The sequence below is a fragment of the Microcebus murinus genome, chromosome 23 (genome assembly GCF_040939455.1).
Source record: "Microcebus murinus isolate Inina chromosome 23, M.murinus_Inina_mat1.0, whole genome shotgun sequence".
NCBI lineage: Eukaryota > Metazoa > Chordata > Mammalia > Primates > Cheirogaleidae > Microcebus > Microcebus murinus.
The window spans coordinates 23,894,281-23,918,978 of record NC_134126.1 but is presented as its reverse complement, the minus strand read 5'-3'; the positions used below and the strand labels follow the sequence as shown (position 1 = coordinate 23,918,978).

General features: G+C 35.0%; 1 protein-coding gene across 5 annotated transcripts in view; it reads left to right on the top strand.

Moving 5' to 3' along the window:
* RCOR3 (REST corepressor 3) overlaps window positions 1-24,698 on the top strand; it is a 54,313-nt gene that overhangs the window by 13,605 nt on the left and 16,010 nt on the right. For all 5 annotated transcript variants that reach the window (XM_012781681.2, XM_012781684.2, XM_012781682.2 and 2 more), the window contains exons 5-9: window positions 423-584; window positions 1,962-2,086; window positions 2,777-2,855; window positions 12,260-12,478; window positions 19,453-19,530. In XM_012781681.2, coding sequence (XP_012637135.1) covers window positions 423-584; window positions 1,962-2,086; window positions 2,777-2,855; window positions 12,260-12,478; window positions 19,453-19,530 — 663 coding nt within the window. The remainder of the gene's footprint in view (window positions 1-422; window positions 585-1,961; window positions 2,087-2,776; window positions 2,856-12,259; window positions 12,479-19,452; window positions 19,531-24,698) is intronic.

Sequence of the window (24,698 nt, the reverse complement as noted above, 5' to 3'; positions counted from 1 at the left end):
CGTTATAATTGATAGTTTCATTTAAGTATTGATTTCATTCAAGTATTGATTTATTGACTATTTTCCTTTTAGCATATTTTTTCTACACATTGAGAAATTAATAAATGTGGGTGAAAGTCTTCATGAGCCTACAAACCTGTTTTAGTAGTAATTATAGTCACTCTCCTCAGCTCACTGTTTTTCCTAGATTCTGCAACAAATATGGTATGTAAGAACATTCACTGTTCTGAGGCTCTGATTTAAAAGAAATAAATAAATGAGGTCTGCTACCTGGGCGCCCCTGATTAAAAGTCCCAAACTGTGAGTGTATCTTCAGTTGAAGTCATAGGCTTAAGATTTTAATCTAATTTGTGTTTAACTTTCTTAAGTGTGATGGAATATAAGTCCATTAAAAACCAAAGGGGAATGATTTCTCTTCAAAGGCACTTGGCATGTTGTTCTGGCATAAGCATAACATTGAGAAGTCCCTTGCTGATCTCCCTAATTTCACTCCCTTTCCGGATGAGTGGACAGTGGAAGATAAAGTCCTATTTGAACAAGCCTTTAGTTTTCATGGGAAGAGCTTTCACAGGATTCAGCAAATGGTATGGTAATTTTGATCTTACTCTGATTTGTACCTGAGTGATCTCTTATGCTGTTATTGAATACTTCCTAATTATTAAATACAAAAAAGTTTTTAAGTTTAGTATTACAGAATACTTTGAAGTATGTATATTTTTAAATAGTGCTACTTTCTACAACCACTGATACATGACAGTTATGCTATTTCATTATAGTAATTTTTATTTTTAACTTAGATGTATGTGTAATAGAGTTATTAAATGTTGTGTTAGGAAAAAAAGTCATAATTTCAACTTTATTTTTAAATGTTTCATTTTTTGACCTTAGGATTTTGTTTTCTAATTTATATATTTTTGTATATGAAAGCCTGTTATTAAAAATTCCATATTATTTTAGTGTTGTCCAGGTGCTGCTTTTTTTTTCCAGAAGGAAAACTGCTCTATATTTAGAATTCCTAAATTAATATAAATCTGAGAAATTGTTGCATTAAACTTGTTTTAACCTGAGTAGATGAAAATTAGATAATGTTTTACAGATATATCTAGGTGTCTTCCATAATCAAAGAGAACCTTTTTGGTGGGGAATTTGCATCTTAGCTTATCACTGTGACAGATCAGTGCATGATCATTAGTCGTTTTAATACTCAAAGGCTTTATTTGGTGGCTAAAGCCTGTTTGCATTACTTACCATTTTAAGAGGTGGATTTAAAACTAAGTGATTAAAAAATTCATTATTAAGAACTGAATAGCTCTTCTTGATAACATTTTGCTAAAGAAAGAAGCCAGACACAAAAGGTTACATGTTATGTGGTTCCCTTTATGTGAAATGTCGAAAATAGGCAAATCCATAGAGACAGAAAGTAGATTAGTGGTTGCCAGGGACTAGGGTAAGGGAGGAATAGAGTGACTGCTAATAGGATAGGATTTCTTTTTGAGGTTGTGAAAATGTTCTGGAATTAGATAGAGATGGTGATTGCACAACTTAGTATACTAAAAACCACTAAATTGTACACTTAAAATAGTAGATCTTATATTATGTGAATTATATCTAAAATTTCAGTTTACTGAGGGAAAAAACTAATTGAGTAGCTCTTTAAGGAAAACAAATACTGAATACTATCGTGGCTGTGTTGGGGACATTTTTCCAAATTTCTTTGTGATATTCTCTCCTACCCCCAAGAACAAATAGTAATATTCATTAAGAAATGTCAGTGAAATTGGTGTTATGGGATACTGTCACTACAACAGTACTTTTTAGCTAGATAATTCATAAAGGTACTCATGAAATATTTTTGATTTGTCCCTTTATTAATTGTCAAAGAATAATATAAAAAGTATTCGTTTTGTTAATCAGAGTTTATGAATTAAATTTGCCAATATTAACATGATTTTTTTTTTAAGCTTCCAGATAAGACAATTGCAAGCCTTGTAAAATACTACTATTCCTGGAAAAAAACTCGCTCTAGGACAAGTTTGATGGATCGCCAGGCTCGTAAACTAGCCAATAGACATAATCAGGGTGACAGGTAGGTTGGATGCCCTTATATAGTTACATTGTTAAGAGCACTGCTTTGGATTGCTTATATTTCCTAAGGCAGAAAAATTACCACAACACGTTGTAAATACTTCTTATCCTTAAATTCATGTTTCTGATCTAACAGGAAGAGCCGAGTGGGCAGAAGTTTTAATAGTAAGAACTCTTTTCAACTCTTTTAACTGTAATCACAAATGCTTCCTTTTAGTATTGATATATTCAATACATATATTTAGAATATATTAAAGAATATATTCTATGGAAGAGGCTCTTTTCACAGTTACCTCAGTAACTGAAGTCCCCATTATTGTAGCTATATCTTTCTGGTGTAGTATAAAATCATTTATTTCGTTTTTGTCTGTCTTTAGTCCCCAATTGGAGAACTGAAATTTTAAGTATTATATCAAATTGTGTGTTCTCTTTCCTAAATGATGTTTTTTAAAAATCCATTTCCCATTGAATCTCTATTTTTTGAGCTAGAAATGCTTGCTAAAATGATCTGTGTATTCAACAGGATAAATATTTCTAAATACAAATTGCAAGCTCATCTTCCCAAGGAAAGAGCTCTTTTTCTGTTATAATATTTAGTAAAATTATTAGAATGTATATTTCAGTTTGATAAGAGCAGTAGAATAGAATAAAAAGAAGGGAATTAAGTTTACTAATCTTTGTTTCTTCTCAGTGATGATGATGTGGAAGAAACACACCCAATGGATGGGAATGATAGTGATTATGATCCCAAAAAAGAAGCCAAAAAAGAGGTAATGATGATCATTACAAGTGCTAGTGATTATTCTACAAATCACTAAAGAAGAATGAATAGTACTTCCTATTAAGGAAAACTTTTTTGTATAAGATTTTAGAAGGTAGTAAATTTCAATGCTAATGAGAGAGTTTTAGAAATACAGTCATACCTCAAACCCTAGTTAGCCAGTGGTTTGAGTAATTTTGGGGTTATCTCATCTATTAAGAAGTATAAAAGCCCTGCCATGATCCCTAGTTTTTAATCCATGGAAAAGAAATAAAACCACCCTTAAATGATAGAGTATTAAGTGTAAAGTCAAGCTTTCTGATTTTGTTACTCAGTTTTTCTTGAAAACATTTTGTTTGGTCCATGCTATAGCAAATTGAAAAGTAGTACCAGGTATATTGACATCATCAGTGAAAGTTGAAAGCAGCCTGAAAGGAAGAGATGAAAGAATCTCCATCTAGAAAAGCACTTATATGATGCTATCCTTGATATGATAATAATGATGACTTAAAATCCTTAAGAAAGGCAAAATTGACATACATGGCTCTGCTTAATAAGGCAAGAAAATACATAATTGTAAAAAAAGAAATAATCACAGTGTTGATGGATAGTAAAGTTTCTAGGGTATAGGCAGTTGTGGAATAGTGAAAATAACATTGAAACAAGACAGTAGATCTGAGTTTGTTTAAACTTAGTCTTTAGTATGTATATGACCTCATTCAATGTAATGACTCTCATCCTTTTTTATCTTTTAATTTTTTTTTTTTTTTTTTTACACGTGCAATCACCCCCTGTTCTCCCATTCTTAAGAAACTCGATATTATGGTCCATTCTGGCCTGTATCATCACTTTAAGCTCTTCCATCAAGGAAAATTTTTAAATCCTACCCTACCTCAACTTTTGATATCTTACTGCTTTTCTTACTACTACTAAGTATTCTCAGATTCCTTGATTCCTTCATATTCTCCCACAAGTCTGCCTTATCTTTATTTTTCTGAGCCACAGACCTAATGATCAAGTACTTGAATTGCTTTCTTCCCCATTTACCAATTTCTTTAACTTCCGATATCCCTTATCCTTCTACTTTTCCTTCCTTTAAATCTGAAACCCGTACTGCCATATCAGTTGCTCTTGGTCTGAGAAGCACAGCAGGAGAAAATGACAAAATTATGTAAAGTGTTGCTACTACAAAAAGTAGTTTTCAATCTCAGGGTAGTCCTTAGTTCGTCTCAATTTTTAACCTCTAATTCTCAATTTTATTCTTGGTAATGTGAAAATAATGGGATTATTTTGAAAATCAGAGATAATATGTGTAAAGGCGCTTACTACAGTACCTAGAACATAGAAATCTTGAATACAGGTTGATGTTGTTTTATGATCTGGCCAGCTGTTTTGAACATTCATCTCTTTCTACATATACCTACCACTCCTCCATTCCAGAAAACACTTGGCAGATAACTTTGCCTTCTGTGTTACTTAGAAAACATCGGGGAGAAGCTCCCTTAAATTCCAGCCTTTTCCCTAACCTTTATGCTACCATTCTGCCCTTTCTATCATAGTGTATTTGTACTTAGAACATTGTATTATGATTACTGTATTTTGCTCACTAAACAGTTTAACCTGCAGCCTTGGGGCCACATGTGGCCTTCTGGATCCTTGAGTGCACCCTTTTGACTGAAACCTAATTTTACAGAACAAATCCTTTTAATAAAGGGATTTTTTCCGTGAAGTTTGGATTCGGTCAAGGGCCGGCACTTAGGGATCTGCAAGGCCACATGTGTCCATGGGGCTGCAAGTTCCCCACTCCTAGAAGCTATTCTTTTGTGTCCCCTAGCACTTGCAGAGTACTTGGCATATGGCAATATTCAATAAATGTTGAATGAAAATAGTCTTGTGCCTGAATATCTCTCTCTCTCCTAGTAAGGAGGGTCCCTTTTCTTGTTCTCTACAGTTGCACTGCTTATTTGATCCTGTCCATCCCTTCATATCTACTCTGGAACTTTCTCCATCAAGAGAAAGAGAAGTCCCTTTTCTTTCTCATGTTTCCAACCTTTTCATTGTAGCCCCAAAGTATGTTTAAGCCTTCTACTTAAAAGCGTATCTACCTCTCAACCAGTCTGGAAAAAAATCGCTCTCCTTAGCACTACTTCATTTTTGAGTTTGCTTCAGTTGGACTTCGTCTGTTCCACACTTCACTGACACTGCCAGCAGAGCTTACCAGTGTCCTCCTCATGGCCCTGTCCAGTGACAAATTACTCATTGTAGTCTGCTTGTGCTTTCTGTATCATTTCAAGGTACTGACTCCTTCCTTCTTCCTGAGAATTTGTCTTTGACCTTTGTAACACCAGCTTCTCATTCTTATACTTTCTAAACTATTTTGTCTCAATTTTAGTGATGTCTTTTTTTTACTTAGTCTATTCATTTCATCATTATTGTTTTTCTGTCACACAAAACACTGTGAAAATTGTCCTCTTCTCTCTGTTCTTCTCTGTGACTGCCTTTTTTTTGAGACAGAGTCTCGCTTTGTCGCCCAGGCTAGAGTGAGTGCCGTGGCGTCAGCCTAGCTCACAGCAACCTCAAACTCCTGGGCTGAAGCAATCATGCTGCCTCAGCCTCCCGAGTAGCTGGGACTACAGGCATGCACCACCATGCCCAGCTAATTTTTTCTATATATATTAGTTGGCCAATTAATTTCTTTCTATTTATAGTAGAGACAGGGTCTTGCTCTTGCTCAGGCTGGTTTCGAACTCCTGACCTCGAGCGATCCGCCCGCCCCGGCCTCCCAGAGTGTTAGGATTACAGGCGTGAGCCACTGCCTTATTTTTAGGTTCTCATTTCCTCTCTGACTTATCGTACCTATTTTCTATCTTTATTTCTATGCCTCCAGATTCTCCACATCACCCATCACCATTCTCCATTCACCCACATCACCTCCACATCACCCATCAGTCCATTGGCTACCCTGTTGCCAAAACAACTTTTTAAAACCAATTTACTGCTTGCAACTCTTCCATAGCTTTATCTGTAGGATAAAACACAAACTCTCTTAGACTGTTCCCCAACCCTCCCCATTTATTTCAAATTATTAACAGTTTCACATACATCTTTAGTTGCTTGGCTTTTGTCCTGTGGTTATATTGGTACCTTTTTTCTGGAATTCCCTTTTTTCCCCCCAAATCTTCCTAGGAAATTTTAAACAACGCTACAAAATGTAGCTTTTTTAATGAAATATTCTTGTAGCTTATCTGGAATTGACAACTTCCTTATTTTTCCTTAAATCTATTGTGGTACTAATCACGCTACTCATAGTTTCCCTCCCCTCCTTCCTGTCCCTGGGTGGTGAACTCTTTAAGAATTGTGTCTTGGTACAGTGGCTCTTGCCTGTAATCCTAGCACTTTGGGAGGCCGAGGCAGGTAGATTACTCGAGGTCAGGAGTTCGAGAACAGCCTGAGCAAGAGCGAGATCCTGTCTCTACTATAAATAGAAAGAAATTAATTTGCCAACTAATATATACAGAAAAAATTAGCTGGACAGGGTGGCGCATGCCTGTAGTCTCAGCTACTCGGAAGACTGAGGCAGTAGGATTGCTTGAGCCCAGGAGTTTGAGGTTGCTGTGAGCTAGGCTGATGCCACAGCAGGGGCAGGCGCTCACTCTAGCCTGGGGGCAACACAGTTAGACTGTCTGAAAAAAAAAAGAATTGTGTCTTACCTATCTATTTACTCACAAGTCCTGATACATGATAAGGATTAAGTAAAATTATTATAATGAGTGAGAATACATGTTATATATTCTTAATTATGGTACATATATGAGAGATTAGGAATTTGGTTTTAGTTACCTAGAAAATAAATGTATGTGGAATATTGTTTTGCCCAGCTATGCAAAATGATACATAATCATTTGTTCTTTTGTTTGCCTGTGATCTAATCCTATTAGCAAATAACATGAGAGGAGTGTAAGTTAAAAAGTGTTAAGAGGATGCTATAAAGGTGTGTTTCAGGACTAGCGCTGTGTGTTGCTTCATTCATTTCTGTAGCACTGTAGCTTCATTCATTTCTCTGCTCTTTCACAAATGATAGGGATATCAGGCAGGAAAAGATACTTACTACATTATTGCTGTTAACACTAGTCTTTATAGCTGCTTCTGTGTGTTGTTAACATACTACATAGAAAGTTTTTATTTTAACTTTTAAAAATTGTGAACTGTGTATACTATAGAGTATGTACAGTTTAAAGAATAATAATAAGGCAAACACCAGTATATCCCTCACTGACTGAGCTGATGAAACAGAAGCCTTGTGTGTGTGTTTCCTCAATTGTATACCCCTCCCTTCTCTCCAGAGGGAACTCCTGTACTGAAATGTATTAATTATTCACTGTTTTTGGTAGTTTTATCACATGTATATGTATTTCTGAGTAATTATCATTTAGTTATGTTCATTTCAAACTTTATTACAATGGAATCATTGTATTCTTCAGTACTTTTTGTTTTTGCAGTTCATTTAAATTGCTATATAATTAGTGTTGCATTGCATACATATACAACAACTTATCTACTCTCCTATCAGTAGATGCAATTTTCAATTTTTTATTATGAACAGTGCTAATATAAACATGTCCTGGATGCACATGTATAAGAGTTTCTTTGAGATAGTAGTTTGCAGCCAAGTTTAGCATTGCCCTAGAAAGGGGCATTTAGAAATTATGGAGGTGTTCTTCATTGTTGCAGTGATTGTGCTGCACCTCTGTCAGTAAGTGGACAGGACAAAGGGATGACAGTGATACTTAAATGCATAGCACATTGTTCCACCAAATGCCAGTTGTGCCTTAATTGAGTTATAATGCCCCAGGATTATTTGGAGTAGAGTTACTGTATTTTGGAGTATAGGGATGTACAACTTAACCTAGGTAATAACAAATTGTTTTCCATAGTTGATATTCCTCCACTGGGCTATGAGAATGCTCATTGTCTACTTCCTTGCCAATACTTGATATGATCAGACTTTTATTTGTTTTTTTGTTTTTGTGAGACACAGAGTCTTACTCTCTTGCCCAGACTGGAGTGTAGTGGCATGATCATCGCTATCGGCAATCTCTAACTTATGGGTTCAAGCGATCCCCCTGGCTTAACCTCCCAAACAGCTGGGACTATAGGCATGCACCACCACACCCGACTAATTTTTTAAAAATTGTTTTGTAGAGACAGGGTCTCACAGTCTTGGCCAAGCTAGTCTTGCCCAGGCTAGTCTTGAACTCCTGGCCTCCAGTGATACTCCTGGCTCGATCTTCCAAAGTGCTCAAATTATAGGCATAAACCACCATACCAGGCTTGATTAGACTTTTAAAATGTTAAAGTCTGGCAATATGACATGGTATCTTGTGTTCTCAGTTTCATTCATCAGGTTACTAATGAGACTAAACATTTTTCCATCTGTTTACTGGCTATTATGTCTTTTTATAAGTGCTTGTTTGTATTTTTTTAACCTGCTTTTTTATTGGATGTTTTTCTTGAAGACAGACATATATATATATATTGTTTGTTTGTTTTGGTTTGGTTTTTTTCCTTATTGAAGTCTTTATATATTCTGGATACCCAGATCCTTAAATGTGTTGCAAAGATCATTTGGCAGTTTGTGGTTTATCTTTTTTCTTTCTATAAGCATAGATAAACAGCTGTTTCATCAATGTAAATTTTCAACTTTCAATATTTTATATTTTCTTTTGAAAGTTTTGCAGTTTTGCTTTTTGCATTCAAGTTCTTGATCTAGCAGTAAATAAGCTTTGTTCATATTGTAAGGTAGAGATCCATATTTATTTATTTGGTTAGTAATATGGAAGTGACTCCATCTTTTCAGTGGGCCTGCAATACCAGCTTTATCACATATGAGGCTTCCCTATATATGCATGGCTGTCTATTATGCTCCTGTTGTCTGTTACCCTTGCCAATCCCACATTGTCTCAGTTACTTATAATAAGCCTTATAATAAATCTTGGTGGCTGCCAGGAGCAGGTTCCACTACTTGGTGGTTCTTTTTAAGAAAGGAGTGGAGTACCTTAGCTATTCCTGGACCTTTGCTCTTCAAGTTTGTCACATTCCTGGGACAGCCCTGCTAGATCTTCTGTTGAATTAAATTAAGGAGAAATTACATGTTTATGTAATTTGCTTGTAGATTATTTTGGATTTCCTGTATAGTGATTTGTATTACCTAAAAATAATAGCAATTTTGTTTCTTTTCAATCTTTATGCTGCTTATTTCTTCCCTTACTATATTGGTTAGTATTATCAGTATAATGTTAAATAGAAGTTATGATAACAAATATATATTCTTTTATTTCTGATTTTAGAGAGAATGATTTTTGTTTCAACATTAAGGAGGATGTTATCAAAAGGTTTTTATCCGACTCACATTGCTGGTGGTTAATGCTAGTTGGAACAGTTCCATGTGGCCCCTCCAGTTTGGTGGTCTCTGAGTAATCTGGCTCCTTGATGGCTGTTTCCTCCAAAGTAATCAAACCCAAAAACACTTAAGTAGAAGCTACCCAACTGTTTCTGGCCCAGCCTTGAAATTTACTCAGTGTCACTTCTGCTGCATTCAGTTGGTTATAAGTGAGTCACTAATGTTGGTCCAGAATCAAGGAGAGGGAATATGGAACCCCTACTTCTCAGTGGCAGGAATGTTGAGGAATTTACTGACCATTAATTTAAGCTTGTCAGTTCTGTGTTAAACTCTATATTCTTACTACCGTCCTACTTGCTAGCTTGGTTTGTGTTTGCTGCTCATCTAATCAGTTATTCTGATCAATCAATTATTAAGAAGTAATACTTTTTTATATTTTGAAGCTATTGTTATTAGGTACATACAGGTCAAGAATTGCTTTATCTTGCTGCTAAAATGAGCCTTTTATCAATAGGTAGTGACCTTTTCATCTCCTATAATGACTTCTACCTTAAAGATTATTTTATCTGGTAAGATTAAGCTTCATCATCTTTTGTTAAATGGTATATCTTTATTATTTTACTTTGAACAATTCTTTGTCTTCACATTTTAAATATGTGTTTCATAAGCAGCACATAGCTAGGATTTTATATTTTATCTGAATAGTTTGGCCTGTTTATATTGATCATGGTCACTGATCTATTTGTATTTTTGTTCTTTCTTATTTTTGTCTTTTATTTGACTTGCTTTTTCTCGTCATCTTTCCCTTACTTCATGGCCTGTTTTTAGGTATTAAGAATTCATTTTTCTTATTTCATTTTTTACCCTATACTAGTTTGGGATGGTTCTGTGTTTCTATTCTTATTGTGTACTCTGGGAATTTTATCTTACATAATTAACTTAAAATCTAATATTTGTGTCTTTAATGACTTTCTGATTACATAAGTTTCTTAGAACACTTTGACTCCATCCACTATATATACCCTCCTGATTTGTAAGCTGTTTTTGTCCAGTTTTAGTTACATCTTGTTTTTTTAAATCTCTCAAATCAAACATAGAGTGTTTACTTAGATGTACCCACATGTTTAACCTTTATTTAGTCCACCATTCTTTCGTGAATCTTAGGACTTTTGTTGAAAATAATTTGCTTTTTTCCTGAAGTATATTCTTTAGAAGTTCATTTAGTGAGGTTCTGTTGATCATACACATAATCTTTTTAGAAATATGGTCTTGCTATGTTGCCCAGGCTGGTCTTGAACTCCTAGGCTCAAGCAATCCTGCCTCAGCCTCTTGAGTAGCTGGGACTACAGGCATATGCCACTGTACCTGGCTATAAACAATTTCTGAGACCTAGATTTAAAGTGCATTCTTCTAGAGAGTATTTGTATTTGCTTCTGCTAAGTCTCTGTAGTTGCTACCAACCTGAGACACTTTTAAACTAAATTTTCAATTTGGGGTTTTTCAGACCAGACAGATCATAAAATTAAGGCCCCACGTGGGAGAGGTGTGAGGCATAAACTTCACTATCAATGAACCCTATTCTGGTGACAGGCACGCTAAAAGTCTTGACTTCAGCATTATACAGTTCACCCATATAACAAAAACACTTGTATCCCCTTAATATTTTGGGAATAAAAATAAACAAATAAATTTACGTCCCAGCCTGTTTGAATATAGGCCTATGGTTAGAGATTCTCAGGGGAGACTTTCTGGTTTCTTTTTGTTCTACTCAGCCAAGGTGAGATGGGTATGATTCCCTTTAATCATTCTCTCCCTCTGCAGAGCAGGTATTTATTTTTCTGCTTGGCACACTGATGGAGTTCCCCTTCTAGCATTCTGGCTTTGTCTTCTGTCCCCTGCACCTGTCGTCCACTGAAGCTTGGGCTTTACGCAGATGCCAACTACTGCATACTTGCTTATCCCTCTGGATTCTTGCTCTCTCATCATTTCTGGCCTCTGAGGAATTTCCTCACTTCCTGGCCAGCTCAGCAATAAATTTAAAAGAGTTTTAAAAAAATATTTGACCCAGCCATTTTAGGGTGCTAACCTGGGAGGAGTTTCTCTGAACATCAAATCGGCCATGTGTTGCTTAGAGTTGGATTTTAAGCAATGAAGTGGATTATGCTTATTACACAGTTGTTTTATGAATTTTACTAGGAGTTCCTTTTCCTAAAAAATTAGATTATTAGATTTGTTCAATGACATAGCCTTCAACATAATAGACACAGTTTCTAATGTATTCCTCTTTCAGAAGCACAGAAAAACATTGTAATTTTATATCACACTTTAAGAATATTATAATTAATAATGAAATACTATATAGGACTTCATGGTCATTTTTAGAACTCTCCTAACCTCTTCTGAGGCATAAATTCACAGTTTATTTTATTCATAGATTAGGAGTTTAGAAATGTTTTCAGGGTTAAGATAATTCCATGTCCTTTTTAACCTTTAGAAACATAATTGTCTTTCAGCAACATGAAAATGAAATGTTATCTCTTTTTTACCAGGTGTCTAATCTGCCATGTCATAATCTCTAATATGTCTCATTTTGCTTTTTTTTACTTTTTTTTAAACTTTGCATTTAATAAGTTATAGTGCTTTTTTTGCTGTAAGTTCATAACACTTTATTGCTGAGGGAAAATATATCTCATCTTGAAGCAAACAGGAAAATTTAAAATACTGGAAAATTTAGAGTTTAAAATTAGGCCTCTGGGACTAGAAACTAAATGTTTGATTAAGTGGGTTAATCAAAGATATTATGTTATATGCTTCCCCCCCAGTTGGTGAGTGGTATGTATATGTATGTGTGGACTAGTAGATAAGATAATTAATTAGAAGTAATTATATATATATTTTTTGGTGTACTTAGTGTAGCAGATACTTCTAGTATTACTAAGTAATAGACTGCTTCCAATTTATGTAATACATTTGTGAAAACCAAATGACCTGTTATTCTGTCCCTATTTTCTTAGGGTAGTACTGAACAACCTGTCCAAACTAGCAAGATTGGACTTGGAAGGAGAGAGTATCAGAGTTTACAACATCGCCATCATTCTCAGCGTTCTAAGTGCCGTCCGCCAAAGGGCATGTATTTAACCCAGGAAGATGTGGTAGCTGTTTCCTGTAGTCCCAATGCAGCCAACACCATCCTGAGGCAACTGGACATGGAGTTGATCTCTCTAAAACGTCAGGTATTTTATAAAAATAATATTTTTAATGATTCTGTCCATTTTGCTTATCTGGTTACCTGGGTTGAACTCAGTTGTTTGCAGATTTTCTCAGCCACCCATTTGTGTAAGTTTCACTTTTTAAAGTTTATCTTGTGTCCAACTTATAGGATATCTCTTTCTGTTCTAGATTTGAATCCCAGCATTGCCACCTGTTAGCTCTGTGATCTTGGGCAAATTATATAACCTCTCTAAATTTTAGTTTTCCATCTATGAAGTTAGGGATGGTAATCATACCTCTCTTGTGGGTTATTGGGAATTATTTGCAATGATACATGTAAATTATTTAGCAGTGTTTGGCAAATTTTGAATGCTTAGTTAATAATGGCTGTCTTCATCCTCACCATTATCATCAGTAGTAGTAGCGGTAGGGTAAGTATAATAGTAAGGGTATCATCATCGTAATGAGGTGGTTAAGAGTCAATGAACCTATAAATAACCTTGGCTACACCATCTCCTTCCTGTATAACCAAGGAGGAGCTCTTTAACGTCTCTCAGCCTCAGTTTCCTCATCTGGAAATGGGGATAATAATATGGTGGCTGGGAGAAATTAAACAAGATAACATATGGTAAATGCTTAAAACAGTAGCTGGCACATAATAAGTACTCCATTCATGGTTATTATTAGGTCTCTGGCCTTTCTCAGTCATCTTTTCCTGTTTTTTGTTTGTTGGTCTTTGTTGTTTTTTCATATTCCTTAAATATAGGTACTCTTCTAAATCTATATTTTCTTGGTCAATGTCCACCAACCATATACTATAAGCCAGTAAAGTCTGAATTTATTTCTCAAGCTGTAACTTTTCCAAAGCTCCATGGCCCTAGTTCTAACTGCCTACTAGATCTTCCCCCAAAAGTTTTTTTTCCTATCTGTTGAAACATTGCAATCATGTTTGTTTCCTCCCTTGCCATACACACGTACACCCAAGTGGTAACCAAGTTACATGAGTTCTGTTTCTGAAATTTCCTTTAAACCAATCCCCTCATTTTTATGCCGTCACTATCACCCTTGTTCAGGCCCTCATCACCTCTTGCCTGAAAATAACTATCTTGTTCATTATTTCTGTCCATTTCTCTTTAGCTATAGGTTAAACATCATTGCCAATGTTATCTTTTAAAAATAATTGCTCTGATGAAAGTCACACATCTTAAAGTTCTTCATGAGTTTCTATTTGCCTTTAGTGGGTTACAGTTGAAATAGACAAGGATTTATAAGACAGTCATATTAAGAAATTTGTAATTCATCCTGAATTAGGAAACCACTGAAGGACTTTAAGGAAAGGTGTACCATGGTCCTATTTACATTTTTCAGCTGTTAGGTTGGTGCAAAAGTAATTGTGGTTTTGGACCATGAATTTTCAATCATTATAACTAGGCTCAAATACATATTTATTAATCAAAGTAGGAACCATTACAATCAACAAATTTTTGCCAACGAGAAATAAGTTTGTTTATTCCTGTAGCATTAAAATCCATGCTTCTGAATTCCACAAACTCCTGGAAAGCATCTTCTGTATCCTGCTGTTCATGGAAGCGTTTTCCCTGCAAAGAGTTGTTGAGATGCTTGACGAGAGGTCAGATAAATATGGTAAATGAGGCAAAACTTCATAGCCCGATGGATCTATTCGAAGCGTTGGTTTTGTGATGTGAGGTCTGGCATTGTCATGGAGAAGAATTGTGCCCTTTCTGTTGACCAGTGCTGGCCTCAGGCATTGCAGTTTTCAGTGCATCTCATCAGTTTGCGTAGCATACTTCTCTGATGTAAGGGTTTGCCAGGATTCAGAAAGCTATAGTGGATCAGACCGGCAGCAGACCACCAAAGAGTAGCATGACCTTTTTATGGTCAAGTTTGGCCTTGGGAAGTGCTTTGGAGCTTCTTCTTGGTCCAACCATTGAGCTGGTTGTCATATAAAATCCACTTTTGAGAACATGTCACAATCCAGTCAAGAATTGGTTTGTTGTTGCCTACAAGAAGAGAAGATGACACTTCAAAACAACGATCTTTTTGATTTTTAGTCAGCTATGAAGCACCCACTTATCGAGCTTTTTCACCTTTCCAATTTGCTTCAAATCGGAACAACCGCAGAATGGTCGATGTTCAGTTCTTCAGCAACTTCTCATGTAAGAGGTTCACCTTCAGTGATTACTCTCAGTTTGGCCATTGTCAACTTCCAGTGGCTGGCCACTGTGTGCTCTTCATCTTCAAGGCTCTCATCTCCTTTGCAAAACTTCTCGAATCACCCCTGCACTGTACGTTCCTTAGCAGTTAGTTCCTGGGCCAAATGCATTGTTGATGTTGTGAGTTGTCTCTGCTGCTTTACAACCCATTTTGAACTCGAGGAAAATTGCTCGAATTTGCTTTTTGTCTAACATTTCCATAGTCTAAAATAAATATAAAATAAACAGCAGGTAATAAGTCATTAGCAAAAAAATACAAGTGAAAAACGTACATTAAAATGATGTATAGCATAACCACATTTATTTAAGAATGTATTCCAATATCAAACAGAGAATGTCAACAATGCTAAAACTACAATTACTTTTGCACCAACCTATATATCTCTTTGCATTTTCTTTTCTTCTTTTTTGTAGTTACTTTAGGGATTACAATATACATCCTTAGCTTATCAACTGTGTACTTAGAGTTAATATTACAATAGTCCCCCTTCATCTGTAGTTTTGCTTTCCATGGTTTCAGTTACCTGTAGTACAGTACAATAAGAAATTTTAAGAGAGAGACCACATTCATATAACTTTTGTTGTATATTGTTATTCTATTTTATTATTAGTTATCATAGTTAATCTCTTATCGTGCCTAATTTATAAATTAAACTTTATTATTGATATGTAGGAAAAAACATAGTACAGGTTGAACATTTCTACTCCAAAAATCTGAAATGCTCCAAAATATGAAACTTTCTGAGTGCCCAGTTGATGCTCAAAGGAAATGGTCATGGGAGCATTTTGGATTCTTGGATTAGGAATGCTCAGTTGGTCTGTATTGTGCAGATATTCCAAAGTCCCTGCAAATCTGAAACACTTTTGGTCCCAAGCATTTTCGATAAGAGACATTTAACCTATGTATATTATGGTTAAGTACTATCAAAGGTTTCAGGCATCTGCTAGGGTCTTGGAACATATGCTCTATAGATAAGGGGGTATTACTGTATACCACTTCTTATAAAATGTAAGAACCTTGCAACAGTATAGTGTAGGATCAAAATACTGTATCTTAAACATGTTCAGATTTCTCTATACCTTGGCCGTGGTTATTCACCCAAACTGCTTTTCTATTTCTATTTTCTTCCCTAGCAAACTTTCTTCCTTTTTATTTTTTGAGACAGATTCTCACTCTGCTGCCCGGGCCAGAGTGCCATGGCGTCAGCCTAGCTCACAGCAACCTTAAACTCCTGGGCTCAAGAGATCCTCCTGCCTCAGCCTCCTGAGTAGCTGGAACTACAGGCATGCGCCACCATGCCTGGCTAATTTTTTTTTAATATATGTTTTTAGTTGGCCAATTAATTTCTTTCTATTTTTAGTAGAGATGGGGTATTGCTCTTGCTCAGGCTGGTCTCAAACTCCTGACCTTGAGTGATCCTCCCACCTGGGCCTCCCAGAGTGCTAGGATTACAGGCGTGAGCCACCACGCCCAGCGGCAAACTTTTTTTTTAAATTTTTTATATATTTTTTTTGTACGTCTTTCATGTATTGAAAACTTTCTTAATAAACATAGACCACATTCGCTTCCTCTGCTTTCTTACCACCACTTATTCTCTGACCCTTTCCAGTCTAGTTTGTGCCCTATACACCATTCCTATTCTACCACTGAAAGCTATCTTAAGATCGTTTATGAACAAGTTGTCAGGTCTAATGCCTCTTTCTTGGTTCTTATCTCCCTTGACTACTGAATAATGTTTGACACTGTCAACCCTGTCCCTTGACTTTTGTGACACTGGACTCTTTATACTCAAGACAGTATATATAGTATATATTTGATTGAATGCTTAACCTTTAGTCAAACCATGAATGCAAAATTTTGATCTTCCAAACATAGCACTCTGTAGAAAACTTCTAAAATGTTTTGCCTGTAATACTTTAAAAGTACTCAGAGAATGAAGGAATAAAATTTACTCGGTCACCTATGTTCATACTTCATCCTCAACATTACTGTAACACTTGTAGATGACTGTTTTTATTGATATTTTTTTTTTTTAAAAATAGAGACAGGGTCTCGCTCTTGCTCAGGCTGGTTTTTGAACTCCTGACCTTGAGCAATCCGCCCGCCTCGGCCTCCCAAGAGCTAGGATTACAGGCGTGAGCCACAGCGCCCGGCCTTATTGATATTTTTAAAAGGAACTTTATTTTAAGCCTTAACTTCCTACCTTGGTTATTCATATCATGTGTGACATAGTGAAGGTTTGCACTCATGGATTGACAAATTGTGCTACCCATTGCTACTTTTATGTCTCAGACACATCTCATATACAGTGTCCAAACTGAATTCTTTCACACCCAACCTAGTTATCTGTCCCTCTTTTTGCATTCTCTGTCCCAGTGAGTTGTGCCATAGATGCTCAGTTACTCAAGCCAGTGACCAGTTATTCTTGACTCTCCCTAATTCTCTACAATCAGATGTTTACAAAGAGGTCTTAATTTTGTTTCCAGGTTATTTCTTTAACGCATCTCTGTGTACTGCCACCATCATTCCTTTATTCCTACAGTCTTAGCTTTTTTAAATTAATATTTCTCACTGGATTGTTGAATTAATTTCCATCCTCTTCTCTCCAATCTGTTCTCTACATTACTACCAGAAGTATCTTTCTGAGGGGCAAATATGGTCATGTTGCTCCTTTGCTTAAAAATCCTTTAGATTTTCCTCAATCTCTAGGCAAAATTCAAATTCTTTGGTCTGGCCCAAGGCTAACTTTGCCTTAGGTCTCTTCTGTCTTCCTAAATGCTATTGTGCCTAGAATACATTCTCTCTTCCGAATTTTGTCTGCCAGTTTAATTCTTGTTAATCCTTTAAAACTCAGTTTAGGCTAGGTATGTAGTGGTTTATGCCTGTAATCCTAGCACTCTGGGAGGTTGAGGCAGGTGGATTATTTGAGCTCAGGAGTTCGAGACCAGCCTGAGCAAGAGTGAGACCCCGTCCTCTACTAAAAATAGAAAGAAATTATCTGGACAACTAAATATATATATATAAAAAATTAGCCAGGCATGGTGGTGCATGCCTGTAGTCCTAGCTACTCAGGAGGCTGAGGCAGAAGGATTGCTTGAGCCCAGGAGTTTGAGGTCGCTGTGAGGTAGGCTTACGCCATGGCACTCTAGCCTGGGCAACAGAGTCAGACTCTGTCTCAAAAAAAAAAAAACAAAAAAAACCCCTCAGTTTAGGTGTCATCTCCTCTGTAACACTTGCCCTAATCTTCCACATCACCTATCCACCAACACACATACAAGCATACTTCCTCTCTTACGCTCTTTTCTCTCCACATCTATGCGAGGTGTTTTAGCATTTTCAGGCTTCTATATATATTTATCTCCCCACTAGTCTATGAAATCCTTAAGAATTGAGACTTTACATGTTATCTCTGTATTTCTGTCTAAAATGGCCAACTAACTGCTCTTGAACTATCCTAGATTTATGCATTTTAGCTGTGTTTTTAAGATTTCTGGTGAAAATAATTCAGAAATCACTTTATAAATAATTGGTTGTCCATACTAAGGGGGGGAGGAAACCCAGGGGTAAAAAGTAAACAAAAAATCCTAGCCCTTAATATTCTAAGTGTAGACTAACAATATTGGTAATAGAATAGTAGTTAAAAACTTGGTACGGTTTGAATTCAGGTTGTACCTCCTACATTTGTGACCTAGGAAAGTTTTCTTTTCTGCGCCTTACATTCCGCATCTGTAAAATGGTTATAATAGAAGTAGAGTCAATTCTGCTATAAATTTTTTTGAAAACATAAATTTGTTCTAATGTAATTAATATACTAGGAAACAATTTTTTGTTTATGTATGATTTTTGTCAGCAAAAAAATGCGCCCAGCTGAACTGAGTGCACACACACACACATCCCTAAACATCTACCAGCTACACCAATCTGTTGTGTGTTATGAACCACACATACCTAGTGTTAAAACTTTTCCTCTGATTTCAAATAATGCACCTTCTGCCCCTTGGCAATAGCCCACAAGCTGCAACCATTTCAACACCCACTTCCGCAAGAAACCTTCAGGTTTTTTTCAAGGTAAAGTACCATCTTTATTGTAGCATTTGTGGATTTTTTAACCATTTAGAATGTGTAGAACTGTGCTCCCATTTTTGTTGGGTTCCTGTTTTCTTATGTGTCATTGATGAAGTTTTTGAGTGTTGTGTTCCAGCCTCCTTTTCCCTGTTAGCCTTTTGGTTTTTATTGTGAATTTTGTATAGTATGGTAACTTTTAAGTATGCATTTGTCATGTTATAGCAGAATTGATAGTACTTACTTCAGAGGGTGGTTGTGAGAATTAATTGATTTAGCACAAAAAAAGCACTGAAAATGATATTTTGTACACAATAAACACCTAATAAATAGCCTCCATTATTATTATTATTGGAATAATGTTATTTGGTCAAAACATTATGGTAATAAGAAATATTCATGTAGTTTAATCCCTATCTATGCCAGTTGTCTTTGGTTATAAGAGCCATTGTTAAAAGATATTCAAAGACTGATCTATGATATTCAAAGATATTCAAAGTCTGTTAATCTGTTAGATGTGTAAATTAATGTATTAATTAGTTGAATGAATGGTGTATCACACCCTAAGTGTAATATGTATGTCTATTGTCCTGAAATAAAATTTAAGCAAATTTTGAAACATATCATTTTCATTTATTGAGTACTCGAAAATTTACATAAGTACATAATCTGATTCACATTTGGGGTTATTTTGTTGAAGGTTCAGAATGCTAAGCAAGTAAACAGTGCACTTAAACAGAAAATGGAAGGTGGAATTGAAGAATTCAAACCTCCAGAGGTATGTTATTAAAAAATATATCCAATTAAGTATAGTGAAACTTTGTTCTTTGAGGTATTATTCAGTGTTCAAGTACTATTTGGGACATATATGTGTTGTTAGTACTTTGAAGGTTTCATAATAAGGATAAGTTGTTATGTCTCTGCTTTTTTCATTTAGATAGTTGGTCTTTTGAGGCTTGCCTAATCGTTTTGTATTTAAGGTAAATTATTTCTTTACTGCCCATAACAATTCACATCAAGCAAAGTAATTAGGGAAAATAGTTTTAGGAATAGGCACAATATATGTGACACCAGCAGCTCTTTGATGAGCATGCCAGTGCATTTCTAGGTCTACAGCAATGTTCATTCAGAGTCCTTTCCGGCCCTCTGTGAATTGGTAACACAGCAAGAAAAACATCACAAGAAAAGGAATTTGACAAATTTTTATTTTAACATATTTGTCATTTGGCTCAGATTTCCAATTAGGATTTTATTATGTAGACTTATGTTCTTGTACTTATATCTCTGAAAAAAAAGTCTAAAAACAAGGTATAGATTGATCATTTTCTCAAGTCTTATTTGTATTTCAGCTGAAACCTAAATATGTTTTTGATATTTGTGGTAATTATACAAGTACTTAAATGTCTTTAAGATCCAATCAAGTGTTTTTATAGAAGCTTCTACTATGAAATATTTTCTCTTTTCTCTTTGCTTTTCTAAGACTCCTATGTTATGCTTCATATGCTGAATTTGCCTATGTATGTGATAATCAGATAGTCTTCTTTGGTCTTTATGGGACCTTCCTCCTTCTGAACCTACCCTCAAATCACAGGCTGGCTGAAATATCTACAGATGAAATATGTGCGAGGGGCGGGCTGGAGGGAGGCAGAGAGTAGTACTTTAGAAATACAATGAACCACTTGCCCTCTTAATCATTAGAATCTTTTAGAAAGGAAGACTTGTTATGAGGAAAGGTATTTTTGTCATTTGGAATAATCTTTCTCAAGAAAGTTTAGGATATAGAAAAGAATGAAAATATATAGACTGATATCTCATGCCAAACCCACAGGTAAACTGACAAACATTCTAGGAACATTTATTTAAGGACATTGTAATATAAAAAAATTTACCTTTTTTTGTTATATTATTACAACAAATAATTATTTTAAGTTTTATATTAAAATATTTTTATTTTGTATTTATGTATTAAAATACATAAAAGCAAAAATCTTAAATGCCTATAATTTCATAATCTAAGTTAAAAACAGAAGATGTTAAAAACATGTGACTAGCAGGAAGAACTTTATGCTAACAAGTTTCAAAATTAAAATATAGAAATTCCTAGGAAACTTGTCTTCCCAAAATTGTCTGAAAAAGAAAGAAAAGCTGAATCATATATAATCATTAAATAAAATGAAGGAATAATTTAACATTTTTCTTTCACGAGAAAACACCAGGCGGAGACATTTTTACAGAAAAAGTCTGTCACGTTTTCAAGGAAAGGAAAATTGTAATCTCATATTTTTCATGAGATTACAGGACAGTTTCACTCAGTAGCATTATGTAAAGAAAAATATGAAAGTGCAGTAGCATTTTATAACTTTCCTCTATGATACCTCATTTGATCTTTACATGAATTCATACAAGTACTTGAAGCAGATACTACTGTCTTATATGAGGAAACTAGGACTCAAAAGGGTTAACTGACTTGTTCATGATCACAGAAATAGTAAATAATGAAATTCTAGCTGTATCTTAGATTCTTTGAGTCCTGATTGGAGTCCTAGATTAGTATATATCATGCTACCTCTTACTTTTTGGATGTTTTCATATAATAGCAAAATTATATATAAGATTCTCAATATTTTAATACAGTTACTGGGTTAGAAGTTATTAAACATTTATTATATCTTTTGGTTTATTGTAAAAATACTGATAAAAATAAAATAGCCAAAGTCTTAGTGTTCTACCTTCTATATGTTGAAATTCGACTTTTACTTTGGGGGTGATTTATTGAACATATATGATTTAAAAAATATATATGTTTTATCATCTAGAAAGTCCTCAGGATATATTTATCATATTATTCCTGCTGTTTTTGAGAGAAGGGCAACTTGAATATCTTTCAAGATATTAGATTAACAATCACTGTAAAGACCTTGAAAAATCATGTAACCTATCCCCTTACCTTTAGGTTAGACTATACCTAATCAAACAATGTTCATAACTTCTGGAATAATTAAAATAGGCCATTAAATGAAACAACTTCACTGGAAGTAAACAATTACTAAAGTGCTTATTAATTTGGTTGTATTTGTTCTTTTTTTTTTTTTTTTTTTTTATTTATTTTTTTTAAAAGCCAGTCAAATTTAGCAGTGGGGGGTTGAATACCAACTTTAGTGACACTAATGTGAATAAGTTCTGATAACCCACTACCATTGGACCAGCCTTTGTTCTTTTCATTGAGGGAAAAATTTGGTGGAGAAAGTCTGAACAGACTCCACGTATATTTATTGATTGCCTATTTCATGTAGGGCACCATGTTAGGCACCATAGGCAGTGTAGATGGGAAGAGAGAAACACACAAAGATGAGGACAAGCTGAGGTGATTTTTTTTTTCCACCTGTTTTAAAAAAGACTTGCATCTAGATGAGATAAGACAAACTGATAAAAGTTGTATAATAGATTTATAAGCAAAGTGTACAGGAAAACCAGACATTCTTCATTCTGGCTGGGACAATCAGGAAAGACTTTTGGCGGTGGGGGGATGTGTCACCTGAGATTTGAGGGATAAGTGGGATTTTTTTGCACATTCCAAATAGGCAGAGGGGGTGGTTTTAAGCAGAGGAAATAAAATGAACAATGGTTTGGTATTGAACAGTACATTCAAAATATAAATCCAGTGGGGGAAAATTAAAAGCACTTTTAAAAACGAATCAACAGGTATTCCCCGAACTATGTGTTCATTATTGTGCTAATTGCTAGTAAGAATTCAGTGGAATTGTGAAACAATCTTTACTCAGGATGTATATTGTCTTCTTAGGGAGGCATACTTGGATGCAGAGGAGGAATGAACACAGTATATGAGAGAAGGTAACAAGGTTGAGCAGGGGCTTCTTTGTGATAGAGATCAGTGGGCAAGGGTCAGAATATAAAAGTTCTTATGAAAGCTAGAAAGAAAAGTTTCCCTTTTAAATTAAGTCATATGGAAGGACCCTATAGTTTCTTCAGTATCAGAAGGATGTAACGAAAAATTTTAATTATAGGAAAATTATCCTGGAATTATTATACAGGATAAATTAGAACAGGAAAACTTTATAGCTGCCGAAATAGTAAGTATGTGATTGATAAATGGTAAAGGGGTATTAGTAGGGTTGAGTATTAATTGTAGAAATGGAAACAAGTGATAAATCTAAAATACATTGCAAAATACGAAATTAATGTATCTCCTTGAAAGTATGTGAGAGTGAGGGTAGTGGTGGCACGTTTTGTTATCCTTTGATTTGTTTCGGATGGAGATAAATAGGTAAGTGGGGGCAAGGAGAATAAGGAATCCAGGAGGGAAGAATTATAACTGAAAAGGAAGTGCTTTTTGAAGGTAGAAATTTCCCATCTTTGGATGTTTTCATGCAAAGCTGGGTGACATCCTTTCATTATGGATGTTGGATGGAATTTTCAGCATTGAGTAGAAAATTTAACTTGGTGACCTTTCCAACACCTCCAACTCAGAGATAGTATGAATCTACCACTAATAAAAATGACAAAGACGTAAAGACAAATTGATTTAGCAGGGAAAGGATCCAGTAAAAATGCTGAATTCACTAAGGATGTCATAGATTATTTGTTCTAAAAGACTTCTTTGGGACCTTTCCTATTATTATATTGTATTTTACATTATAATATTTTTAAAACAACAATGTATTTTGTATTATTTTTAATATTATGTTCTGTTCTCAGCTGTAGTTTTCCTTTCTCTGCATAAATATAGGTATTCTCTTAAGTTTTTATCCTCAGAATTAATTTCTCTTCTCTCTTGGAGATACACAATCTTATCATTTCATTGTATTAAAGTTGTATCATATGTACATTTAAATGACACGAATTCATCCATAGACAGTCAGTGAAATAGAGAGAATGTTTAATAATAGCAAATGCAGTAGTGCTGGCAATTCTGCCTAAACTCCATTTATTGAGTATATGCCCCAAAGTGAACAGTTATGACCTGACAACTGGGAATCCACTATTTTTTAATCAGTCTTACCTTCCACATAACCTTCTGTGTGAGTATCTCTTTAAACTGAGGGAGATTCTAGTAAATCAGTAAACAAACGCATACTACCCTAAATTCAAACCAACAGCTTCTTCTGGGGTTTAACTGAAAAGTGGTCCATTGCAGTGCTGGAGGAATACCTGGCTGTGTGGACAGATTGAGACACTGTATGCTTGTCTCTGGCTACCTTTGTAAAGACATTTCAAGATTAAATTTGAAAAAAAACTAACTTAAAAAAAATTCATAGGCTGATTTTAAAACCTCATACTGAGTTAAGATATGACTCTGTTGTTTTCCCTTCTAAACATTTCCCAAACTCTTCAAAAATGTGTTTGAATGAGTGTATTTTAGCCTTAAGTGGAACCTGAGTTCCACCTGAATATCCTACCTAATACCTCATTCTCAGTGTATCCCACGTGACATCTTAGCCTTGCATTCCCACATCGGGATTTCTTGACTTCTCACGTTCTTAATGGCATCAGTTTTCCAGGCTTAAAGTCTTATTCTGGTTATAATTATACCCCTCACCCCAAAAAACCCGCAAGTATTACTTATTAAATTTAGTGTGAACTTACCAACCTTGATTTTTACTGCCTTTCCAAAGTGGGTTTTTCATATTTTAGTTAAGTTACCAATTTTCAGGCTTATCATTTCTGAACACAAATCCAGTTTTTCCCTACACAGAGAATGCCTTCTCCTCAGTTTTACCTTTCAGAAACTTCTATTCTAAAACCCATCTCAATCTCCAATTCTTCCAACTTTCCTTTTTCTTTTTCTCCACTTCAGTCAGTGTAACTTTTTCTCCCGTGTTTGAAGTCCCAATATACTCTATACTTTTTAATTTTAGTTATTTGTATTCATCCAATCTCCTGATTTTCTCGTTTAGATGAAACTTTATGAAGTTTAGATGAAAATTA